General features: G+C 41.1%; 4 protein-coding genes and 1 non-coding gene across 12 annotated transcripts in view; 3 read left to right on the top strand and 2 right to left on the bottom strand.

Annotated features, from left to right (window-relative positions):
* Positions 1–4,102, bottom strand: part of cep104 (centrosomal protein 104) — a 33,450-nt gene extending 29,348 nt beyond the window's left edge. Inside the window, exons 1-6 of one of the 4 annotated variants that reach the window (XM_077003965.1) lie at positions 4,087–4,102; positions 3,878–3,934; positions 3,282–3,408; positions 2,649–2,813; positions 2,087–2,225; positions 1,815–1,877 (exon numbers count right to left, since the gene is read on the bottom strand). In XM_077003965.1, coding sequence (XP_076860080.1) covers positions 1,815–1,877; positions 2,087–2,225; positions 2,649–2,813; positions 3,282–3,394 — 480 coding nt within the window. In that variant the 5' untranslated portion in view covers positions 3,395–3,408; positions 3,878–3,934; positions 4,087–4,102. Of the gene's footprint in view, positions 1–1,814; positions 1,878–2,086; positions 2,226–2,648; positions 2,814–3,281; positions 3,409–3,877; positions 4,031–4,086 lie in introns of those variants that run through there. The other 3 variants (XM_077003964.1, XM_077003967.1, XM_077003966.1) reach the window with 3 other exon arrangements.
* A 14-nt stretch (positions 4,103–4,116) lies between these two features.
* On the top strand, positions 4,117–9,909 carry lrrc47 (leucine rich repeat containing 47). Its single transcript, XM_077003968.1, has 7 exons — positions 4,117–4,728; positions 5,365–5,835; positions 5,997–6,113; positions 6,914–7,029; positions 7,303–7,405; positions 7,735–7,824; positions 9,336–9,909. The coding sequence occupies exons 1-7, from the start codon at positions 4,156–4,158 to the stop codon at positions 9,555–9,557; spliced, it is 1,692 nt and encodes a 563-aa protein (XP_076860083.1). The 5' UTR covers positions 4,117–4,155; the 3' UTR covers positions 9,558–9,909.
* A 2,086-nt stretch (positions 9,910–11,995) lies between these two features.
* On the bottom strand, positions 11,996–17,617 carry smim1 (small integral membrane protein 1). 5 transcript variants are annotated; one of them, XM_077003974.1, is made up of 4 exons: positions 14,290–14,371; positions 13,386–13,415; positions 12,752–12,851; positions 11,996–12,187 (listed from the first exon to the last, which is right to left on the bottom strand). In XM_077003974.1, the coding sequence occupies exons 3-4, from the start codon at positions 12,838–12,840 to the stop codon at positions 12,064–12,066; spliced, it is 213 nt and encodes a 70-aa protein (XP_076860089.1). In that variant the 5' UTR covers positions 12,841–12,851; positions 13,386–13,415; positions 14,290–14,371; the 3' UTR covers positions 11,996–12,063. The 5 variants fall into 5 exon arrangements, with proteins under 5 accessions (XP_076860089.1, XP_076860090.1, XP_076860091.1 ...); XM_077003975.1 differs by lacking the exons at positions 13,386–13,415; positions 14,290–14,371 and adding an exon at positions 15,791–17,617; XM_077003976.1 differs by lacking the exon at positions 13,386–13,415 and having other exon boundaries at positions 14,296–14,399.
* On the top strand, positions 13,763–18,027 carry mad2l2 (mitotic arrest deficient 2 like 2). The gene is made up of 8 exons (XM_077003971.1): positions 13,763–14,245; positions 14,325–14,443; positions 14,561–14,632; positions 14,930–15,030; positions 15,198–15,292; positions 15,428–15,501; positions 15,826–15,918; positions 17,613–18,027. Exons 1-8 carry the CDS (start codon positions 14,206–14,208, stop codon positions 17,664–17,666), a joined length of 648 nt encoding a protein of 215 aa, XP_076860086.1. The 5' UTR covers positions 13,763–14,205; the 3' UTR covers positions 17,667–18,027.
* A 1,406-nt stretch (positions 18,028–19,433) lies between these two features.
* On the top strand, positions 19,434–19,516 carry trnal-cag (transfer RNA leucine (anticodon CAG)). Its single transcript has one exon. It is a non-coding gene; the product is annotated as a tRNA-Leu (tRNA).
* Positions 19,517–25,248: the final 5,732 nt, after the last annotated feature.

Below are 25,248 nucleotides of genomic sequence, written 5' to 3' on the forward strand. Positions count from 1 at the left end.
AATGTCTACCCCGGTCCTTGAAGATGCAACAAAATGTATTTTTTGAAAACCCACAAGAATCCAAATATTGTCCCCTCATATCTTTAAATGCTTATGTGTTATTTTTTTATTTTTTAACACTGGTGAAACTGGGATCCATATTCCAATTTCCTCCTATTACTGGGGCTTCTACTACTGTCTTCATTACTAGTATCAAACTGCTCTTGTGAATTTCAGTGATGGAGAGCAAGAAGACATGCTTTCTGTGAAAACAGGTTAATCAGTAAAAACATACGGACCTACAGTAACAGTAACATACAGTAACAGAGCAGGGCAGCCATTAAGAACAGAAAAACAGGACTCTGACATAACAATTACCTTTACTGTTTTTCAGACACAAATGACAAAATTACAAAATAACGCACAATTGCAAAGTTTCAAATTTTATTCATTGCTATTTGTATGTTACAACATAATAAAGCAGTCTTTCATTTGGACTGTTACACCATGATCAGCTCATAAATTAGACACTGTATACCTAAATATTTCACTCACCAAACAAACTTTTCCCATTCATTCAACATCAAAATCTGACCACTTGAATAAATTGTTATTCAAGCTATTCTTTTTTAAACAGTCTTGGTAGAAAGATAAATCAAGCAGAATAACTCCAACGCACTGTCCATAGACTCCATGCTGCTTGTGTGTTATTTCACTGGAACAGGACTTGTGATGAAATGTGATGAGGAGTCCTGCAAATCTGGACTGCTGGTCCTGTTTACATCTCTTTCTCATCTTTAGCTCATTACAACGATATTAATGATTCGTTATATCACCAAGTTAATTAATTGCTGAGCCAATAATGGCCTAGCATCTTAGTCCAGTTTAATGAATTAGACTGAATGTGTTCCAAATAAATATTTAGGATTATGTAGTGGGGAACTGCTTAACGTACCACTGAGTAGCGATACTATATAAAGCAGGTTGTGAGGATTCCTTGGTAGTGGTGCCCCAAAGCTTTAGAAGGTTACATGCCTTCAATCGGGAATGTCAGATTTAAACTTATAACACATGGAGCTCCAGTGTAACTACAGAGCTCTTGGAATTATACATTATATTACACACAGAACTGAATTCCAGATCTTTATATTAACAAGGCACAAAAATACTTTGATTGACCATAACTGGGTTAAGACTACGTGACCCTTTGAATTCTTCTTTAGTTTTAAACAAGCATATTTAAATGTAAATGTGCCATATTTTGTCAATTGTGATTTTTATACCCCAATCGAAATTTGTCCTCCGCTTTTAACCCATCTGTGCAGTTAGAACACACACACACACACACACACACACACACACACACACTAGTGATTACTAGGGGGCTGTGGATCACACATGCCCAGAGCGGTGGGCAGCCCTAGCCCGGCGCCCGGGGAGCAGTTGGGGTTAGGTGCCTTGCTCAAGGGCACCTCAGTCATGGCCTCAGGTCTGGGAATCGAACCCATGACCTTCCGGTCACAAGACCAGTTCCCTAACCGCCAGGCCATGACTGCCCTGACTGCCCATTAATTTTATATAATGTAATCTCAGTGCTGACTAGCAGATACTTTCCACCTTTTTATATTCACACTTCTATATATGCCTACAATACGTTATTAAGTAGTAGCTGCTCTTTCACAGAAATTTTGCATGGGCATCAATGAGCCCTACGTGAATCCTCGTTCTGCAGTCTATGAACTCGCAGAGATTAGACTCAAGAAGTGCTAATACTGCCATCAGCTGGCAGGTACATGTATCACATGACTCACAACTCCGCATTTAGTTTAACTTACTATTGGGCTGACGTGGCTGCAGTTCACGGGGTCTCCTAATATATTTATAGCCACCAGTGCAACCTGGAATTAGAGTGGGGGGGTGGGGGTGGGGGGGGGGGGGGGGACGACAATATAAATCACAAAAGAAGAAACTAAATAAATCACACACACACACACACATATATATATATATATATATATATATATATATATATATATATATATATATATATATATATATATATATATATATATATATATATATATATATATATATATATGTACTTTACCTGGTTATAGAGATTATATTGATTGACATGATTTCGGTGAAAGGTAAGCTTCAGATGTGTCCCAGTGGCATCTACATGTACTGACTTTAGTTCTCGTGCTCTGAAACCCGTCTTCTCATTCTTTGAGAGTGAGACGTACCTGCATAGCACAGAGCCAGGATGAACAGCAGGAAGTACTGATCGGTTCAGTGCTACTGACATTAGGCTTAAACCTGCATGTGTGCAGACTGGATTAGCAGCTAATCTTAGATTTCACATTTTATGCCTATATCAAAAACTTGAGATTGACCTCCACATTGTAATAAGAATTTTCAGCTCTTAGGTATATATCTAGATTATATCTAGATTATATCTTAGGTTGGGATCTGTATTCCAAAACAACAAATTCTGCTTTCATTTAAGGATAAATAAATAAATGTTTTAAGGATACATGTTACACAATATTTACAGATATCTAGCACTTTTATATCAATATCACTTAAAGTGATTTATTACTATTAATATTAAATATATAGAATATATGAATGTGATGTGTGCACATAGCATAGGAACAATCACTGACCCAAGTCTACGGAATTGATGTGGAGAGGAAGCATCTAGGATCCTGTCCCCAATGTGGAACTCCACCTTGGCTGAGATCAGGAACTGATGTGCCAGCAACTGTAGCTTTCTGATTCGACATCTCTCCACCATCTGCAGTGTGATCTCCTGTGGAAACCGGCAGAACCTGCAACAAACCAGTACCATCAATACCATACTCGTATGGCCTAGGAAATCACTAGAGATGGATTACATCCTGCAGAGCTGGTTTTACAAATCTGGACTGACCTTGGTTCACGCCTGAATCACAAAGCTGCTTTGTGCCAACAACTCTTGTAAAAACAGTTATATAAATAAACAGAATTGAGTATGCTTATAAGTTGTTTTAAACTAAATTAATCCAAATTGAACTGAATTTAACATTTCAAACAAAGTATGCTGAGCTGCTGTTTGAAACTAAATTAATCCAAATCTAGTAGTTTCAGAAGCCAAGAGTTTCCCCCATGAATGTGAATAATGAAAATGCTCGGTCAGGTTGTGTTTCAAATACATACTTTTGCTGTCACATATATTTTAGTTTAGTTAAACATTAAAATCGTTTAATTAACAGATAGTGTCATATTACCAATGAGACCCTGACCACAGTATTATTTACCTGGCAGACCGCCAACCATTCACAGTGGGAGCATGGACCATCAGCTCTTTGGCACTATAGTTTTCCTCATGGCCAGACCAGCTGATAATGGTGAATCCTATCTTATGTGGCATCCTTCTCCTGTGCACTGTACACAGTTAATATAGACCAATATAAAGAAAGGCAAACTTGGGGTCTACATGCACCTTAGAACAACTTAATTTCTGGAGAAAATACACTCAAATACATAAAAACTACCTCCAGCTTAAACATTTATGGATAAGTATAAGAAATGAAAAGCTATTCAGACTGGCATATGTCTGAATAGACACTGAATAGCAACACTGTAACGCCCTATCAATTTTTGTTGTATGTGTTAGGATTAACCTACATGTTAACCGCTAAATCCTAATAGCTAAATCAGCTTTAGCAACAATGCAAGTCAGCAAGCTAAAGCAATAAATAAAAAAACATAAAAAAAAAAGAAACCAGTCGCTAGCTGGCTAAGTAGTTCCACCTATTGCCTAAATCAACCACAAATAGCCTACAATGATGTGGGAGTAAAATACTTCTGTAATTCATAAATCCGTACAAATGAAACTAGTTTGGATATTTACCCAAATGGAGAGACAGCTCGTCAGTCCCATCTCATCTCCATAACCACCGTTTGACAACTGAAGGCATGTGCGCATGTCCGTTTTTCGAAAAGGACAAACTACTCTTAGATGTTTGTATATACAGGTATATATAACAACTTATATGCTGTTTCTTTGTACTTTTAAAATCATATTCTCTTAAATTACAAAATTTGCAAATATGTGATTACCTAAATCAAAACATGTTGGCCACAGCTTCCGGATGAAGTACTTACTCTTTCCGGGTCAAGTTTGGCAGCATGGAGGTAGAAGGGACTGTTTGGGCAGAAATTGAAAAGGCAGAAAAAGAAAACAGAAGAGAGCTGGTTCTTCAAGGCTTAGCAGTCGATAAGAAGATACAGACCAATGGCGGTATCCATGCCAAACTTTACTCTCTCGTCCTCCTGAACTACCTAGAAGTTAGTCAGTGTCCGAGTTTGAACGAGATCCATGAAAACATCAAAAAGCTCTCTCATCTACAAAGCTTGATTCTTTGTAGGAATAAGATTTCATCTGTGCCCAAGAGCATAGGTGAACTGAAGTCAGTCAAAGTCTTAGACTTGTCAGTCAATAATTTGCTGGCTTTGCCGGAAGAGATTTGCTTGCTGAGCGAACTCACAACGCTAAACATCAGTTGTAACAGCATCAGCGCTTTGCCAAATGGCTTGAGTCAGTGCACGAAGCTTTCCAGTATCAATGTATCTAAAAACGCATTGGCACAACTTCCCGAAGATCTCTGTTCCTCGCGACTGGAGCTACTAAATACGATCATAGCGTCGGAAAACGCTATAGAGCAACTCAGCAATGAAATACACAACCTACCGGCTCTTAAGGTTCGTTAATGTTTTTGTCATGCATGCATGCCTGTATGTATGTGATTGTCTTTAAATATAGTCGTAATCAGTAGCTGTTCATCTTTTGATATTTTGTGGTACGTTTATGGCAACGGAACTGTGTGTCCAAGCAAAACTTTCCTACGGGACAAAAAGTCTAACCTTTTCTAATCTAAGCACATAACGTTAAAGGAACAATAAGTCATTTTACCTACATAAAATAGCAAACCACATTTATTAAAGTGGTTATAATTAAGATTTGTCTTGTACAATGTACCTTACATAAAATGAATTAAATTGCTTTGTGGTCTTCAAATGAACCATTTTATGCACCATGAGGTCCCTGTCATTGAGGCAGCCACTTTTAAAATAGACATAGTACACGATCTCTGACACATCCAGGCCACTAGGTGTCAGTATAACAGCTGTTTCATTAGGTGCACAAGAGTAATTGGAAAAATTACTTATTGCTCCTTTAAGCTTCCTAGACAATAACCAAGAAGTATATTAAGTTGAATCCAGAGTTAATCTTATAATCCAAGTAAATCAGAATGTCTTGCATTCTAATTAACATGTACTCTATTATGATTTACATTATTATAACGTGTTATAACATCAACAATTTTTCCCCCTCAGGTCTTGGACCTGTCAAACAACAAACTCCTTGAGATCCCGTTTGAGCTGGCTGACTGTGCCAAGCTGAAGGAAATCAACTTCAAAGGGAACAAACTGAAAGACAAGAGGCTTGAGAAGATGGTGAATGGTTGCCAGACCAAGTCGGTGCTGGACTATCTGAGAGCAGGGGGGCGGGGCAAAGGGAAAGGTCGTAACCCGGACGGCGAGGCTGCTGACAGGGGAGACGGGGCCCGTAATGTCTCCAAGAAGAAAAATGCAGCCAAGCAAAAGAAGAAGAAAGAGGAGGAAGAGGAGGTGGATAATATGAACCGGATGGTTGTCAGGGTTCTGCATATGTCCGATTCCCCCACGGCACTCATGGTGAAAGTGTCTCCGCTTGTGAAGGACGTGCGGCCATTTATAGTGTGCTGCATTGTAAAGGGACTGAACCTGAAACCTGGAAACGCCCTCAAGAGGTTCCTAGTAGCTCAGGTAAAGAAATCCAGGTCCCATTCCATTACAGTAGCAGGCAATATTAGTGCATTTCCGTCATTACAATTTATATTAACCTTAGGCTGTTTTGTCCTGTTTGTTTTTATATTTTTCTTATTGATGTCCTGTTTACTAATGTAAATGTGTTTTGTTTTTGTCAGACCAAACTTCATGATGAGGTTTGTGGCAAAAGAACAACAGCAACAATAGCAACTCATGACTTGAGCTTACTGAAGGCTCCTCTAGAATATGGTGCCAGATCTCCTGATGAGCTGAAGGTATGACGGAACATCGTGTGTGTGTGTGTGTGTGTGTGTGTGTGTGTGTGTGTGTGTGTGTGTGTGTGTGTGTGTGTGTGTGTGTGTGTACACATAGGTCCTTTGAGAGACAGGTTGATACTTTTCTAATAATAATACAGTGAAAAGGCTCCTGAAGGCAGGTGTGATGGATAAGGTACAGGTAGTTGGAAAGTCGTATTGTCTCAGTTAACTACCAATGTATTTTCACCCAAACGTCAATAGCAACAAATATCACTTGAGCTACAGTGGCTTACTGGAGACAAAATGATCCTTACTCCGTCAATGGTTCTCCACTAAAGGCTGGAGTAGTGGTCAAATCAGAGTGCACCCACGTATTACATAACACTGAGAGGGGAAGGTTGAATGCATATTTCATGAAACCTGGTAAATTGCCTTCTCTGAATGGTTTGGAATCTAGTTTCTAGCCTGTTGATAAACTGGTGTCACTGAGAAGGCCCCCAACTCAGCATTTGAATAATAAATAAACTGCTTTTTTTCTTTTTTAAATGTTGCTTTGTGCAGAGCAACCATTCAGCACTTGGTTCAGCTTTTCTTTATTAAACAGTTTTGTCCTTTAATTGTGCATTACACGCAGTACCTCTTCCTGTCACATTTGGCTCAGTTATGTTAGACTGACTGTATTCAAGCCTTTATGATTTCAGGTTTGTTTTCTATACAAGCCTTAGGGGTGGGCTGACTGTACTAATGTCTACCAGTAATGATACAGACGTAGTAATAAAGAGGAGGTTAAGTGTGTGTGTGTGTGTGTGGGTGTTCAGCTTGTTCCTCTAGGTCGTAAGGAGATGAAGGCAGCTGACCTGCTGAAGCAGCTTCAGCATGAAGCAGATGAACAGAGGAAGCAGAAGAAACGTCAGAATGTGTCTGGCCTCCACAGGTGGGCACCCGAGCACACCGTGCTTCCATCATCAACCTTCTCAACACCATCTCATTCCTACGTGATTCATTTAGCGAATGTGATATCTTGTTACGGGCAGGATAGTTTGGCAGAATAAATCCAACAGGAGATTATAATCACAGAACATGCATTTCCTGAAGCTCTTATAGTAGTATTAAATTGTATTTAAGTCATATTTCTTTATGAATATAAAAAAGAGCAGTTGTTGATAATGCAATAAGATGTTGTTTTAATACTCCGTTGTCATCACAGGTACCTACAGCTACTGGATGGGAAAGATAATTACCCTTGCTTGATTGATGCAGATGGTCATGTGATCTCATTTCCCCCAATCACAAACAGTGAGAGGACAAAGGTAATCTGCTGCAATTGTGTAATTACACCTATAACATTCCAAGACATTCCAACCTACTGCTTAAGGGCTGTTTGTCTTCTTGTGTTATAGAAACAACTAGATTACTTTGTAATTAAACACATTTTTTTCATGTAATGCAGTGTTTATGCAAGTATTGACGTTTAATGACTTCCCTCACCGACACTTTTTTACTACACGTGGTTTCTGTTACAGTTCAGTGATTGTGCTTTTAGTTTTTCAGTAGTATTTTCCTAATAACCTAAAAAATTAAACCTTCACCATTAAATGAACTCATGTGAGTTCTTGCTTCCTCTGTCTCTCTCTTCCAGTTAAGGAAGACCACACGTGAGCTGTTTGTAGAAGTGACGAGTTCTACCAGTCTGCAGATTTGTAAGGATGTCATGGACATGCTAATTATAGTAAGATTCACACAGACTGAATATTATATTCTCATTTGTCTCATTTCTTTTTAAATTTTACTCTTTTGCACAAACATTGTGTTATAGGGCACACATGGTAAAGAAGTGTTTCTCAACCCAGTCCACGTGACCCTCCAGATCTGTGTTTTTGCTCTAACCTGAGTTTGGAACATGGATAAACCAAAACCCTGGACCTGGGTGGTGGGCCCAGAGGACTGTGAACTGGTGTTGAAAAATGGAACTGCCATACCTGCCTAGCTTGGTGGTAGGACAGTGGTAGATGATTCATCTTACAAGGTGTCAAATAGCAATGACGCTTCATGTTTGAGCTACAAGTCAAATTCTCATAGACAGATGAAATGCTAGTGCAAAAAAAAAAAAAAGTAGAAATATAATTTATCAATACAATATAATAAGTTAGAAATGTGTGCAAATTTTGCATTCCAATATATAGAAATATTGGAATTTCGAGGGCAAATGTGCTGGCGTACTTTCATTAACAACCTCCCTGCGGTACAGTCAGTACCCTGAGGTCTGGATGGGGCAGAGGATTCTGGGTAGGATCTGTTTCTGGCTCTTGTGCTCTTTCTCTGGTTAAGCTTTGCCGTGCTTGTACACCAGAAGAGCTCATCTTTCTCCAGCGCACACACTCACGCACGTGCACACTCACACAAAAAAACAAACACAGTGTACTGTGTCATGTACATGCCACACAATACAGCTGCAATTGAAGAGCAAACTTCACACAAACCGGCGCACACCCACGTGCACACAAACCAGCACATACACACATGTGCACACAAACCAGCACACACCCACACGTGCACACACAGCGTCCTCTCAACGGCATGCTCGTCAGAGGTACTGACACTTTTTTACTGCATGCGGTCTGTTACAGTTCAGTGATTGTGCTTTTAGTTTTTCAGTAGTATTTTCCTAATAACCTAAAAAATATAACCTTCACCATTAAATTAACTCATTTGAGTACCATCAACGGCATGCTTGTCAGAGGTACTGATACCAAATGGAAGTTTTAGACAGTGACTGAAAAATTCTGCTCATCAAGAAACGCATGACTTTTGTGATTTTCTTATTAAGCCCTTTAGCAGAAGCATGGTCTGAAACAGGAATGTGGAACGGTGGGTTTTGGTTTGGAGATGGAGTGAGATTCCTGGTCTGATAGGAGAGGAACTCTTCATCCTTCATTCTTCTGTCTTTTCTGACCGTATCCGCTTCCTCTGAATATTTAACAGACACAAAATGTGATCTGGACGTTCTGAATAACGGACGATTGCCTCTAACATGTTAATTGCTAATATAATGAAATCAAATCTGCCACTTTCTTTCGGACAAAGTTGCAAAGATGCTGCTAGCCTAATGAAAGAAGCTTGGCTTCATTTTAAATTATTCCTCCCTCCGATTGAAAAAAAAAATTTGACAGGTTTGACATACATCAGGACACGTTCGTACTTTCCTCTCTACCTGACGTAGTTTTTTGGTTTTTATTGTAGAAAATGGCAGAGCTGAACAAGTTGACATTTGACCATAAGGAGGAGGCTGACTCGGACGGGGAGGCAGACAGGACCACTGAGCCCTCGGTGGACGCCTCCGACACCCCAGAGCTGAAGGTGCTGCAGGTGAAGGTGGTGGATGCTGAGGGCAACCTGAAGGTCGTATACCCATCCAAGACTGACCTGACCTCTGACGTCAGCCACCTGACCATCGTCCGGTAACCATCTTAAAGAACAACAACCATTGCTATTTATAATAAGATTGGTCTCAACAAACTCATGTAACTTTCGCATGTGGCTTTACATTAATCTTAGTTGATACATAGAGCTTTTTTTACACACACAAAAAATCCAATGTGGATCTTAATTTGAGTACGTAGGGTTCTCTCTCAAAGTTTGACTATTCGTCATCTTGTTATTCCTCATTTTGCTCACCTGTACTTGAGATTTTCTGTTTTATTTGGACTTATTCTCAAGCTAACATGATGTTAATTGCTAATATAATGAAACGACCATTTAAAAGCATTTGGTACAGCACTTCAGTCAATGAAAAATAAATAAGCCTTTAAATCAATTGCTGGCTTACGTCCATCACTTGTTGTCTAACCTTCATAAAAATGCATTAGGGAAACACTGCCCTTCTTAACAAGGTCAGAGTTCATACAGTGTATAGCTAACGTCAAAGACTTCGGAAGGTTTTGTGTTTCTTAAAAGGACTATAGATACTGCGGCTCAGAGGCATGGCCCTGATAAGCATCACTATGCTAGAGCCCTATAAAATCCTGTTAACACCTAACTTGTAAAAAAAAGAAAGAAAACTTGAAAACATAACATACAAAATACCTGGATATGGTGCTCCTGAAAGATGAAAGCCTCGTTTTAAAATCCACCTATTGGCTGAACAGCTGAACCTTGATCCATGCCTTGGAAGAGTATCACTGCACGGGTTTGTTTGGGGATTCGTGGGGCTCTGTGAAAGCAACGGCTTCGGTTACAGATCGTATGACTGGCGGCGTGAAAGAGCGCAAAGCCAAGGAAGTCTCGGAGACGGAACTGCTCTCCAAAGATAAATGATGGGCAGTGGAGCTTCAGGTAGCATTTTGCCTCTCGAGAAGCTCCCGTACACTTCCAGTGGCCTCTATAAGCTTCTGTAGGCTAGCCATGAGAACGATTCAAGGAGTTCATCAGAGTAAGCAACCCCGGGACAAGACTTTTAAGTGCTGGAGCAGTCTTGATGATGCTGTAGGCAGGAAAATTTGTGGTGAGCAGCCGGACCGTCCGAAGGCCACCAGATCCTCTGTGCAATGGCCAGGGCCCATGATGGCAAATGGATTTATGCAACCACCAAGAAAGCCCACAGGCAACACTCCAGATTTCATCCTGAGACCTCGACAAGTGTTGTTGAAAACCAATATGTCGGATGAAGCTAAAGACGACAGTGTCAGGACTTTGGGCAAGAGGAACTCGCTGCCACCAATATCTGGATCTAGGGTGATCTCCGTGCATGGCACAGGAACTGGTATGCCAAGCCGCCTGTTGGAAAGTGAGGCGCTACGAATGGGCAAGAAAGCTAATATCTCATCTTTTAGCACAACGAAGGAGAGGGCATTGATATGGAAACAAAGGGACAGGGGTCAGTTGACTGGCTCGGTGGGTCTGATCTGTAGCAGTCTGGCTGCATTCAGATTGACGGGACGCGCCCATGGTCCGGACCCGCCTCCGAACGGGCAGCTGGGGGAGGCCTGGGGGAGGTCTGGCGGGAACCTTCAGAGCTTCTTAGCACCGAGTCCCTCCAGCAGATGTCTCGCTTTAGAGGGGAAGAACCTCAGCGCTGGCGGAGTGGGAAAAGTACAAGACCCTGCGAGTGCATGCGAGACCGAACACCGTCCACGCCAGCTCTCCGACTCCGTGCTTGAGACGGAGACCCTGAGCTCGCGTAGGAATGAAGGAATGGGAAAGGAGGAGAAGGACTGCAGTAGAGGGACAGACCATCAAGAGGAGGAGTATTACACCACTGAAAGGATTGCAGAATGGGTCAGTGGTGTAAACGCAAGTCTTTTCTCCCCCTTGAAGGAACTGTATAAGGCGCAGCTGCTTGAGGAGGAAGACGTGGATACTATTAAGATTATTTATGATCAAGACTGAGCTGTACGTTTATGATTTAAGGCTAATCTTGGACTAAATTACACAAATAATGGTGAATCACCACTGAAAATTCAATTCAGTCCTGGTGTAGGCTTAATTTTAGTCTAGAAAAACAGCCCCTGGTTTACTATAATAAAAGAACCAAGTTACCGGTTACAAGATGATAGACATTTGTTGTGTAACAGGTTTTGCTGTAAGTGCAGTATTCTCTGATTTTGTGTGTGTATACGCTCAAGGGCAATTAAAGGAAGGAATTCACAGGAAGTGAAATAAGAGCTAACATTCAGTTTGGGAAATGTTTTACTTCATTTACAATGTATATGGGGGGGTGAAATTTTTCCTATGGAGTTATTTTCTATTCAAACATGTATTTGATTCAGACATGGGTTGTGTAATAGTACCCTAAGCCAAATACGTTTTTCTAAAGAATACACGTTTATACATGCAGAGTACAATTTTATGAACCCAGTTTATATTCTGATAATATTGATAAATAATGGAACTTCATGAAAAAATTATTTTACACTTGGTGTTTTTGAGTTTATTTGTGGTTTTAGGCATCCATGTAGGGGTCTCTTCTGAGTCAGCATCTGTGGACGTAGTATCCGGTGATGTATCCGATGATGTACATGGCAGCCATTACAGCCAGTGAGCCTGCCACTCTCATTGCGATGCCCAGCTGTCCCGTACACAGTTTGTTACAGAACCTGCAACAACAGAGACGCAGCAATTTCACGACAGTGCCAGACACGCCAGTAACGTTCACCCTGACGCCGCCGAGCGTAATTGTTTCTCTTATTGTGTGCTTGGTGGATGTTTTTTGTTAACTGGAAGCTGTGTAAAGGTTGTGACAGTGCAGCATGCTGAATCTTTGGAGTCAGGCTAGTTGGGTTAATCATCGATTCAGATATTGAGCCACACCTAATGAAATGAAAAGGCTTGCTATGAAAATGTTAATTGTATTATAGCAATCACAAAATCTAAATTCCTGGGGTGTGAGAGTTGAAATTAGACCATTATGCATCATGTATATATTTTAAATGTTTACAGTGTGGGTCCACCCATTTTCACATGCTAACAAATCATTAACCAAATTTCTAATTTGAGGCTTGACTGTTGACAACAGTTGGGCTAAGTTTTAACCTACTTTTAAAAACATATCCATATAAAACTATACCCATAAAACAACATGGTGCTCCTGAAAGGTGCTCTATAAAATGTTATGCTGTATTGTGGCAAAAAAATGTATACAGTCAAGAAGGAATACTCACTCATTCATACTAGATTGAGAATCACCGACAGTGAGATTAACATCTTCATTCCAGCGGTTGTACTGTACGTTGGCATTGGCAGAATCCATCTGCTACCTTCCTGTGGCGTCCACACAGAGACCGTGAAACAAATTCACCCATATATTAATATATTTTACATTTTGCCATTAAATGAATGCTTTTGTGGAGTAGCCTTCATGCTAGCGTATTATGTCTGAAGTTGTTTGTTAAGTGGAGGAGTTGAGCAAGTTAAGGCGGTCTTGTCACTGGCTGAAGTCCAGGACTGTACCAAGTGACAAGAATTCAGCATGTCAGATCATGATCCCAGCTTATCTTGGTCACTGCCTACAGTTAACCTCTTAAAGGATTTTTTACTTGTCCTTTAAAGACATAATTTGGCTGTTTGACTTTAAACTATAGGAATGCTGTATAAAACTATAAGTAATTCCACAAGGCAGAATACAACTGCCATTGATTTGTTGTATGTATGAGCTATTCAGATCTAATTGGTGCCTTATCTAAGAGAGTTTACATGAATTATCTGCAAACTGAGTGGTTTAATTCCTCTTTCCCTCTGTAACTCCATTGCTTAAGAGAAAGAGGTCTGAGTTCATCAAATGGAACCTTTACTCACCTTGTAGATAAACATGCCAACATGCATGGCCTGTAATATACAGCGTTTGCTGATATCAGGTGTTTAAAATGGAATTTGGATCATTTGCTTTTTACTGTTCCTTGTAAACTAGCACATAGCTTGTTAAATCTGATTTCCTCCTATTCCAGAATCCAGTTTCCGTTTGGAGTGTTAAAGGGCATTGGACAGTGAACTTAAACATATATAACCAAAATCCATTAAAGCCAATAATGAAATTAATCACATTGCGAGTTACTCTATTAAAATACTATTTGCACAATAGATATGTCTTTGTATTATTGTTGGCGCCTATTCACTCCAACCCACTAGGCGGCAGTCGAGTTAATGACATGGATGCAAGTCAAGAAATACGAAGAAAACACGCATGTCAACAAAGTTGTTGGAATAAATCTAGCTAGCTACATTAGCTACTCATTAATGAAACGTTAATGAAACATTTTCGGTGGGGTTGTCTTGTGCCATAAAACACGTTGGGCTTGTTGCTGCCTGAAAAGGCCATCAAGAGCAGGAACACGACAGCTTGTTATCGTTAATAAGCCAACCCACCATCGCTTTATTAGCCAGATATATTTACCCAGCTAGCAACAACCACATTTTCGCGCTGCTTTCAACTTATTTAATCTGTTTTTAGAACAAAACACCGACGGATATTTATGTTTTGTCTCATAATTACAGTTTAGACCAAGTTGCATATCAAAAGGATGAGACGGTGCACTTAAGCGGACATTTAGCGTCCTCTTTAACTTGGTACCAGCAACCTAGCTGTTAGATTTTACATGTTTTTATCCCTCATAAAACGATGACAACTCTTACAAGACAGGATCTCAACTTTGGTCAAGGTAAAATGTTAGTTTATACGTTATTTGGTTTTGAATAATGTTACCACTACGTTGTCTGACGTTGTTATGCTCGTTACAGTGGTGGCTGATATCCTGTGTGAGTTTCTGGAAGTGGCCGTCCACCTCATCCTCTACGTTAGAGAGGTCTATCCATCTGGGATATTTCAGAAAAGGAAGAAATACAATGTGCCTGTCCAGGTAGGTTTTATCCAGAGGACCTGTTCTCAATTGAAGGCTGAGGAGCACATGAAGATGTGTTTGCATATTTAACAGCTTCTATATAAACAAGTAATTTGAGCCTTGTTTGTCCATTAGATGTCATGCCATCCAGAGCTGAACCAGTATATCCAGGATACACTTCACTGTGTTAAACCACTTATTGAGAAGGTAAGATTAGTAGTAACTGTCATGTTGGTGAGTGTCCATACAGCACACTGGGTCCATAAGTAGAAATGCTTCATTGTGTACTATGACTTAAAATTTATCAGTGTAATTATTCCACAATACAGCATCACTTAATGAATGTTACTAGTATTTTATTGTAGTAGTTTTGTATTTAAGTAGTACTCACCAGTTATGTACATCCCCAGTTTTCATTAAGCATTCATTTACATATTGTCAGTTGTGTACTCATGGCACAGTGTTATTGTAGAGGTTTAATTATGCCTGGTGTTGTGTATTCAGAATGAGGCGGAGAAAGTGGTGGTGGTAATCATGGATAAAGAACACCACCCAGTGGAGAGGTTTGTGTTTGAGATCTCCCAACCTCCTCTACTGTCCATCAGGTAAAAGTCCTTCATGCTTATAAATCTCAGTCACGCTCAGAACAAAACTGAACAAGCTGGGCCGAACAGTTCAGACCTTAAAAGCCTTTATCTTTCTCATGTTACTTAAGCAGATTTTGTTGCCCGTGTGCCTTGTCTCTCATTTGTTGGCTTTGTTGCCATGGCAGCTCGGAGACACTGCTGTCTCATGTGGAGCAGCTTCTGAGAGCCGTGATCCTGAAGATCAGCGTTTGTGACGCTGTTCTGGACAACAACCCACCAGGTAGGAGGAGACCTACGCATGTACTGGGAATCTCAGAGTGTTGTTATTACTGATGTGTTTAATATATAAAAAAATTATATTAATGATATGTTTAATATTAATTATAATTATAATATTTATTCCTTTCCTTTACAGGCTGCACATTTACTGTGTTGGTGTACACTAGAGAATCAGCTACTAGAAACATGGAGAAAGTTCAAGTAATCAAGGTCAGGACAAACATGCTATTCTTAACTGTGATAAAAAAAACTGACAGTATTAGTATTCCTTGCTTGCAATGATGGTATATTTAGACAAGAGGATTCCTTTTAAACAAATATTGTCTTTCCGCACTTTCCGTCTTGCATATTCATTTGAAATTTTGTTCATTTGCAATTTATATGTGCATGTTTGTGTCATCTGTGTTCATCTATGCTTCCAAAATACTAGTGCAATATGAGTTAGATATTAAACTACCTCCTTTCTTGATGGTGCTGATTGTGTTTCATTGGTACTTGCCAAGACGTGTGATGTGAAATGGGCTCTCTGTGCAGGACTTTCCCTGGATTGTTGCAGATGAGCAGGAAGTCCTCATGCAGGAGCCCAGACTCATCCCTCTGAAAACAATGACCTCAGACATAGTGAAGGTAATGCTGATACTAGCCAAACGATAACACGTTTAAATGAGCAGCAGGTGGCAAGCATTGGAGAATACATGTGCCTTATGTGTTTGGTTATTCCTTTTTTGTAAGATTAAAGCTAAATAGTTATAAGTGAACTACATATGAAATGAAATGAAATGTGCCATATTTTGTCAATTGTGATTTTTACACCCCAATCAAAATTTGTCCTCCGCTTTTAACCCATCTGTGCAGTCAGAACACACACACACACACACACTAGTGATTACTAGGGGGCTGTGGATCACACGTGCCCAGAGCGGTGGGCAGCCCTAGCCCGGCGCCCGGGGAGCAGTTGGGGTTAGGTGCCTTGCTCAAGGGCACCTCAGTCATGGCCTCAGGTCTGGGACTCGAACCCACGACCCTCCGGTCACAAGACCAGTTCCCTAACCGCCAGGCCATGACTGCCCCATCTGGGCCCATCAGTCTGTCTATGACAATTGCGAACAGGAAGGGACTCAGGGCTGATCCCTGATGTAGTCCTACCCCCACTTTAAACCCGTCTGTCATTCCTACCGCACATCTCACTGCTGTCACACTGTTCTCATACATATCCTGCACTACCCTCACATACTTTTCTGCTACTCCTGACTTCCCCATACAATACCACAGCTCCTGTCTCAGTACTCCATCATAAGTTTTCTCTAAGTAAACAAACACACAATGTAACTCCTTCTGACTATGATGTTTGCTGATGACATTGTGATCTGTAGTGAGAGTAGGGAGCAGGTGGAGGTGAGCTTGGAAAGATGGAGATATGCTTTGGAGAGCAGGGGAATGAAAGTGAGCAGGAGTAAAACAGAGTTCATGTGTGTGAATGAGAGGGTAAACGGTGGACAGGTCCAGTTACAAGGAGTTGATTTGGTGAAGGTTGACGAGTTTACCTACTTAGGGTCGAGGGTACAGAGTAATGGAGGAAGTGAAAGAGAGGTAAAGAAGAGAGTGCAAGTAGGGTGGGGTGGATGGCATAAAGTGTCTGGGGTGATCTGTGATAGAAGGGTGTCTGCTAGAATGAAAGGAAAGGTCTATAGGACAGTTGTGAGACCTGCTAGGTTGTATGGACTGGAGATAGTGGCACTGACAAAGAGACAGGTGAGGGAGATGAAGGTGTCTGAGATGAAGATGTTGAGATTCTCATTTGTAGTGACAAGGAAGAATAGGATCAGAAATGAGTTTATTAGAGGATCAGCAAATGTAGCATGTTTTTGGAGATAAAGTTAGAGAAGCGAGATTGAGATGGTTCGGACATGTACAGAGGAGGGAGGAGAGGTATATTGGTAGGAGGGTCTCGGGGATGGAACTTCCAGGCAAGAGGAGGAGAGGTAGACCTAAGAAGAGGTTTATGGATGCAGTGGTAGAGGATATGAGAATGGCTGGTGTGTCAGAGGAAGACACTCAGGACAGTGCCAGATGGAAGAGGTTGATCCGCGGTGGCGACCCCTAAACGGGAATTGCCAAAAGAAGAAGAAGAACTGCATCTAGGCATTCACAAGGCTTCAATACAGACATCTGAGAAGAATTTCAAAATGTTTAATAAATGCATTTGATGCATTTTAAGCAACTATCTGCAATATGTATTTATCATTTAGTTGGCTATGAACAGCTCTACGAATCTGTGTATTGCTGTCACAGAAGTTGTCATCATATTGTTGTTCCAACAGATGCAGCTTTATGTGGAAGAGCGAGCACAGAAAGGCCAGCGTAAGACAGCATGAATCTTCCTCCTCCTCTACCTCCTTTCCAAGGGGAAGATGAACATTTGAACTCAGATTTGACACGACCCGACAACCATGAAGTGTTTGTTTGATTCTTAAATATTAGGTAGAACTGCAAATTACTAGATCAAAGGCATTGATGCTGATTTTCAGTGCCTAGATAATGCAGTGTAAGGTGTATGTATGTCGTTTGTTCAGTCAACTGTGGTCTGACTACATACGTTTCCAGGTCATTAGTACAGACTTTTTTTTTCCTTACCATAGAGTGGGTTTGCTGTCTAGACCTGGAAAGAACATTGTGCTCTTCTGTAAAATTTATTTCGCTTCATGTTTTGGAAGTACCTTTGTGATCAACTTGCATTTTGAAGACTTCATTTTGCACTGATCGTAATCATTTTCTTCATGTAGGAGAAAAAGGTGAATAAGTAAACACAAGTCCTGAATTAACAATTGTGTGCCTGTCCCATTTTTAAGCATCACTTTCCTCTCATAAATGATGTCACATAATTCTATGAGAATGGGAGACGGTAGTGATTACAGGGGAGAGTTGGCAGACCACCATCAACATGGTTTACCCATAATTTGGCCATTTAAATGGAGTTTATAGCTTCCCTGTAATTGATAGGGGGACCTGTCCTATAGGTCAAAGACGGAGGGTTTTGGCATGATATGATGGCATTTTACATTTGTGCTGATTATTTTAAAGCCTCATTTGCAACAGTGGAAATGATTTGTAGTGGGCAGTGATGTCAGTAACGCGTTACTTAGTAACATGTTACACTAATCTTACCACTTTTTTCAGTAACGGGTAATATAATGCGTTACTATTTCCAGTCCAGTAGTCAGTCCAGTCCAGAACCTGTGAGAGCGCGAGCGCGTTTCTCACATCATTCTTTGCAGTGTTCTCTATGGCATCAAAATAGTTCCTAAAGTTTTGAGAATCAAAACAACAGGGTATAGTAGTATTAACTTCACAACAATCTACTTCCGTCTATCTACTGTGGGTTACTAAAATAGATAATCGTTAAAAATAGCTGATATGAGAAAACATAAACACACATCTCTTACCTGTGTTTGCCGGTCGGTCATTTTCCAAACAGGGTGAGATTGGCGCGCTTTCGATGTAGCCAACGTAGCTACGACACTGACTTTGTGCGGGATATTTTTGTAGGACCTGGCAACCCTGGCTAGTTTTAGCATGTGGCTAGTCCGTGCCCGCCGTTATCATGGTTCATCGGACCAACACGTTGTCTTGGGAGCCTTAAAAAACTACCTTAAACTGTACAGACTGGGATAAAACTTCAGGAAACAATAAACAAGAATATAATGTAACGGTCTACGTATCTATTAATATCTTTTGAACAGTCCCACAATGTTTTTGAACGGTCCAAACGTGAAGTTAAAATTCAAGCAGGCTCAAAAAGAAACAGGAGCGCGAAATGCGAATTCTTCTAACGGGATGAGAGAAAATGGACATTCAATTATGTCATATTACCAAAACGCTGGGAAGAACCTCTTACAAACCGATGAAAACAGCGATTTATTACAGCGCGCACCGACCTCGCTTGACAGCGCGACCGGAGAAAAATGGCCGCGGCTCAATCATCATCATGCGGGGAAATCCAAGTCCCTACAAACGTATTTTTACGTTATGTATTGTGGTAACTGAAAATATGTGTCATTTGATCAATCAGTAAATAATCACTTGCACACCTGCAAAGGAAGACTGATTTATAGTGATTTATTTTTCCATGCGGCTTCACAGTAGTCAGGATGGCCGAGCGGTCTAAGGCGCTGCGTTCAGGTCGCAGTCTCCTCTGGAGGCGTGGGTTCGAATCCCACTTCTGACAAAGCTTTTCCTTTTCATTCTCTTTTGCAAATCAACTTCACATGTTGTCTGGACAATTAGGTCTCTTAATTTTATGCCAGCGGAGTAAAAGTAGTACAAAGCAGCTTGAACATGGCACTGTCATTCAACATGGCACTGCCTTTATAGTAAAGCTATGCATTTTAAACTGGTATTGCACAAATGTACAACAAGTCTGGTGTTCTGTCGAATTTTCCTACCTTGTCGAATTTTCCTACCGTGTCCGAGGGCAACGCGTATTTGTAGCTGTATCTCTGTAGAGTTTGTTTACCTTTGTTTACCTACCTAAAAGGTAGGATAATCTTTAAATTAAGAGTTTTATTTTGCGCATTCATGTATTGTTATTAATATTAATAGAAGCAAATTGGATTGTTTACATATTTGTATGAACATGTTTTTAGCCTGTTTGTCATTACAAACCAGCATTAAGTTCATTAACACTATAGGTAGGAAATTTCGACAACCTAAATGTCATTATACCACAGTTAGTTCCGCCCCTACAATGTGATTGGCTGAGAGGCGATCTAGGCGTGCCATACTACTCCTAGCCGATACTACTTATTCTATTTTATTTTTATCTTATGTATTTCTTTTTATTCGATTCTATTTTTATTATATTGCCGCTATTGGGGTAAAAACTGGGACCCTGGGTTCTAAATTTGAATGACATTGCCATATGTTAGCTACTTGGACATTTTTTTCTAAATTATTTAATCACATTTAAAATAGTTTTATTAGATGCAGCATAATATAACTAAAAAAAAGATGCCTAAATTGTCAAATTTGATTAAGCCAGTCCAAAGATATTCACATTTAAATCGGTCCTATTTTTTAATGCAATTGTAACCCCACCCTTGCGTCTGTCACTATAAGACAGTGTTGAGCATCACCTAAGAACCAAGGGTTGGCTTCACTTGTAGGTTCAATGAGGAGACTGCCGTGAGTTACCTGCCTAATTACTGAATTAGGCCTGTAAGGTCCACCACAAATGCCGCACATACGCAATAGACTGATAACCTAAGAGAAATGTATTGACTTAATAAAGGCGTTCGCAACACAATAAAAAATAAATAAAAATCTAATTAAGAATGAGTACTGGACAAAAAGGTAAATAAATAAACAAAACAGAATTACCACATCACTTGTATTATCTACTCAATGTCAAATTTACAATACACAGATATTTTTATGACAATGTTTGAATCCTATTTGGCCAATTAAATGTATTTTTCCTTGAAACAAAAAAATTTCTGCGATCTCAGGTATATAAAAAATAAAATAAAATAGTCCCTTTAGTTAAAAAAAAAATCACCCGGGGTACTCAAATTCCTACCGCCCTTTTCCACAGTGAATGTCCAAGATGGGTATTGCAATGGAGAAGAATATGAAGATGTGGATTGACTCTTCCCTCCCAAAGACGAATGGCAATGGCGAAGATGCAGATTGAAGAAAGCAGAAAATGGCGGAAGAACCAGGAATCCAACCAAAGGACTCTAAAAAAAAAACAGCCTAAAGCCATACAAACAATACCATTTACATATGCACAAGTAGACGAGAAGCGACAAGAGTTGCTGCTTCACAACATCCACTTTACTTAACGTATAACTCTTAATGTCCGTTATAACACTATACATTGAACATGGATTCATTTAACATTTCAAAAATAAAATCTCTCCCTTCGCACATGGCTCTTACATTAACTTCTCGGACCGTGACAGTGCAAAGCGCTATTTCAAGGTCTCTATACACTTAGAACTTAGCCACATGAAATTTAAACATAAATAAATTGATTAACCACACTCCATCATTCCTAGAATTTTTCTCGACTGGTTTTAATGAGAATGCTCATAACGAGAGTAATGAAACCAATTCTACTTCTCTCTTTAGCGTGTAGCACCTTGCTAACGATTTAACTTGCTAATGTAGCCTATCATTACTCACCGAGAAATCTGTAGCTCAAAAGAAAATATATCCAAAATCCTACGCTGTCCTATTTGGTCACAGATCGATCACCTTCTCTGGGTCAGCATTTGACAAATTGCAGAATTCCTAGTTGTGACGAATTCTCAGAACTAGTATATAATTATATTGAACTTTTCTCGCGTTCAGCAACTGCATCCACCATGCGCTGACAGAAGAATAAAAAAAGAAAACTCGCAGACGTCTGTATCGTCCCTATCAATTCGCGCGCTGAATGCCCACGTGACAAACTACAAATCTAAATTAAAGTAGACATTAATACGTACTGCTGGCATCTCTACTCAAATGATTCCTTTTTTTCTAAAAATAATGAATTTATATTTAAAGAGCCATGGTCTTTTAAACTACGTAAAACAATAAAAAATAAAGCAGAAATAACCTGGGGTTTAGCAAATCCAGGTTACACCCTCCCCCTCTTACTGCATGAGGCCCTGCATGCACACTAAACCCTACAAGAGACTTCATGGGGGGTACTAGACACTGGACCAATGAGATCTTGCAGACTTGCAGAATATAAAAATGAACTAAGGGCAAGGATCAACGGTTTCCCCAGTTCATCATAGGTGAACTTATGTGGAACACGTCTTTCTCTGCTAGAACTCCTGGGCCCGGGCATGTGCTGTTCTTGAATGACACTCGTGTCCTCTTCAGGCCCTCGAGGGACAAGGTCATGGTCATGCTGCTGATCAGAGGGGACTGCCTCACTTCCCTTATGACCCAGTGTACTGCTTCCACTCCTGTCCCCTTCTGGTGTGTCACACTCGGGAATGTCTACAATGACATACTCCTCGGATTGGGCAAAAGGTGACTCAACCAGTTCGGCGGATTGTTCAGGACTTAGCTGTTCAGATGTAAACGAGCGTGGGGCGTTAAAGTTAGGGACATTTGGTTTCAATGGGGTTGGAGATTGTTTCTTGGGTACATATGTTATTTCCTGAATAAAGGGGTCATGAAAAGTGATTTGCGTGGGTGCCTCAAAAATACAATCAACCTCCTCTTCATCTGTAAAATCCCCTTCTGAAACATCACATTCTGCCCAGTGTTTTTTTTTAGCTTATTCCTTCTCAAACCTACCCTCTTTGCTTTATTTGGCCCTGGCCCCTGCTCTGGAGTTTCCTCAACAGGCAGAAATCCACAGGGCAAAAGCAGGTCTCTGTGGAGAGTTCGATGCGGCCCATTGCCCTTCTCAGGCTTGACAACATACACAGGGCCACCATCAATTTGTTTCAGAACAACGTAAACTGATCGCTCCCACCTGTCTGCCAACTTATGTTTCCCACGCACACTAACATTCCTCACCAGGACCCGGTCACCTTCAACTAACTCAGCAGCTCTGACTTTGACATCAAACCGCAGTTTATTCCTTTCCTCTGCTTTCTTTGAATTTTCAGCTGCCAGAGAGTAGCTCTCGTGGAGGTTTCGACGCAAATTCTGCACATATTCTGAATGTGTCTTATGGGCCTCAGTAGGAGGACTAATGCCCAAGATGAGATCAACCGGAAGAGTCGGTTGCCTGCCAAACATCAACTCGTAAGGGGAGTACCCAGTTGTGTCATTCCTTGTGCAATTGTACGCATGCACAAGGGGTTTGACAAAATCCCTCCAATGTTGTTTGTCCTTTTCCTCCAAGGTTCCGAGCATGCTTAACAGGGTCCTATTAAAGTGCTCCACAGGGTTTCCTTGGGGATGATAGGGTGTAGTACGCACCTTCTCTGCTCCAATCAGCAAACACAGCTCTTTGATTGTGTGGGATTCAAAATCCCTTCCCTGGTCACTGTGAAGGTGACTAGGAAACCCATAGTGGACAAGGAAGTTTTCCCACAGGGCCTTAGCAACCATCCTGGCCTTCTGGTCCTTAGTTGGCACTGCCACAGCAAACTTTGTGAAATGGTCAGTTATGACCAGAATGTTCCTCATATCAGGGCTGTCAGGTTCAAGGGACAGGTTTGGCACTTCTTGTCAATAGATTCCTTCATCCTTGGCCAATAAAATCTGGCTCTAGCCAGACTTAGCACACGCTCAGGTCCTAGATGACCAACTTCATCGTTTAGCCCATGAAGAGCCCTGTCTCTATATTGCGCCGGCAACACAAGCTGATAGACCACGTCCCCTCGATCAAGACACTTTCTATGGAGGATGCCATCCCTAAGTTCAAGCCTTTTCCACTCTCTAAGGAGCTAGCTTGTGAGCTGGATAATTTCGCTCACTCTTTGACAAGCCTCTACTGGCATAGGCTATCACACGGAGCTTTCCACCTTGCACTTGATAAAGAGCAGCTCCCAGACCCTCACAGCAAGCATCCGTGTGCAGCACTTATGGAAGCTTGGGGTCGGCAAAGGCTAGGACCGGAGCAGATGTCAACTTGTCAATAAGTGTTCTGAAAGCAGACTCACACTCAGGTGTCCACTCTGCACTGAAGGGAGCGCGAGAATGGACACAGCTCTTTGGCCGGTCCCTCTTGTAGACTTTACCTCTCTTCTTGGCTGGATAATATCCAACAGTGAGAGAGTTGAGGGGCTTGGCGATTTTAGAATAGCCCTTCACAAAACGCCTATAATAACCTGCAAAGCCCAAAAAACGCTTTAGTTCTTCTCTATTTACAGGACGAGGCCAGTCCTTGAGAGCAAAATTTTTTCCTGGATCAGTGTGGACCCCTTGGGCATCCACCACGTGACCAAGGTACTTTATTGATGACTTAAAGAACTGGCACTTCTCAGGTGACAATCTTAGGCCATAGTCCTTGAGGCGGTGTAGTATCTTCATGAGTCTCTCCTCATGCTCCTCAAGGGTAACTGAAAAGACCATAAGGTCATCTAAGAACACAAGAACCTCACTCAGATGCAAGTCTCCAACGCACTTTTCCATGAGGCGTTGGAAGGTGCTCAGAGCATTGGTCACACCTTGCGGCATGCGGTTGAATTCATAGAAGCCCAAAGGACATGTAAATGCTGTTTTCGGTTTGTCCTCCTCTGCCATCTCCACCTGATAATACCCTGACCTGAGGTCCATCACTGAGAACCACTTTTCCCCACTCAATGCCGAGAACGTCTCCTCAATATTGGGGAGAGCATACGCATCTTTTATAGTGCGGGTATTCAGCTTCCTATAATTGATACACAGCCTAATCTTCCCGTTTCTCTTCCTTACTAACACCACTGGTGAGGCGAAGGGACTCTCTGACTCACGTATGATTCCAGCATCAAGGAGCTCTCTGTGGTGCTGTTTCACAGCCTCCCTATCACTGGGATGTATGGGCCTCGGGCGCTCCTTAAAAGGCGTTGGGTCCTGCAACCGTATACGGTGTTTCACAGCAGTTGTATGACCCAAGGAGAGCTCATCAAAACCTCTGGGACTGAATTTAGCAGGTCTGAAATTCATCGTTTCCATTCCTCAGGCATAGGGGAGTCATCAAGATTGAACGCAAACTGCTCACCTGGAGTCTGAGAATTAGTGGCAACACACTGCATGGAGTTTAGGGGCATTGTACTCTGAGCAGCAGATATCTCACCAATGACACACCTCGGAGGCAGAGTGACATTGTGGTCTGTTTCTAAAAGTAACAGGAATCTTGCTGGAGGCCTTACAGGTGACGTTTATAAGTGCACACTCAAGAAATAGCCCACCAGGTATGGAAAAAGACCCGGGGGGTTCAAGGACAAAACACGTGCTTGGATGCTCTTTCCCAACCCTGACATCCCCAACCACACATAGCTTATGCCCTGCTGGGATGGTGAC

The sequence above is a fragment of the Brachyhypopomus gauderio genome, chromosome 4 (genome assembly GCF_052324685.1).
Source record: "Brachyhypopomus gauderio isolate BG-103 chromosome 4, BGAUD_0.2, whole genome shotgun sequence".
NCBI classification, from domain to species: Eukaryota; Metazoa; Chordata; class Actinopteri; order Gymnotiformes; family Hypopomidae; genus Brachyhypopomus; species Brachyhypopomus gauderio.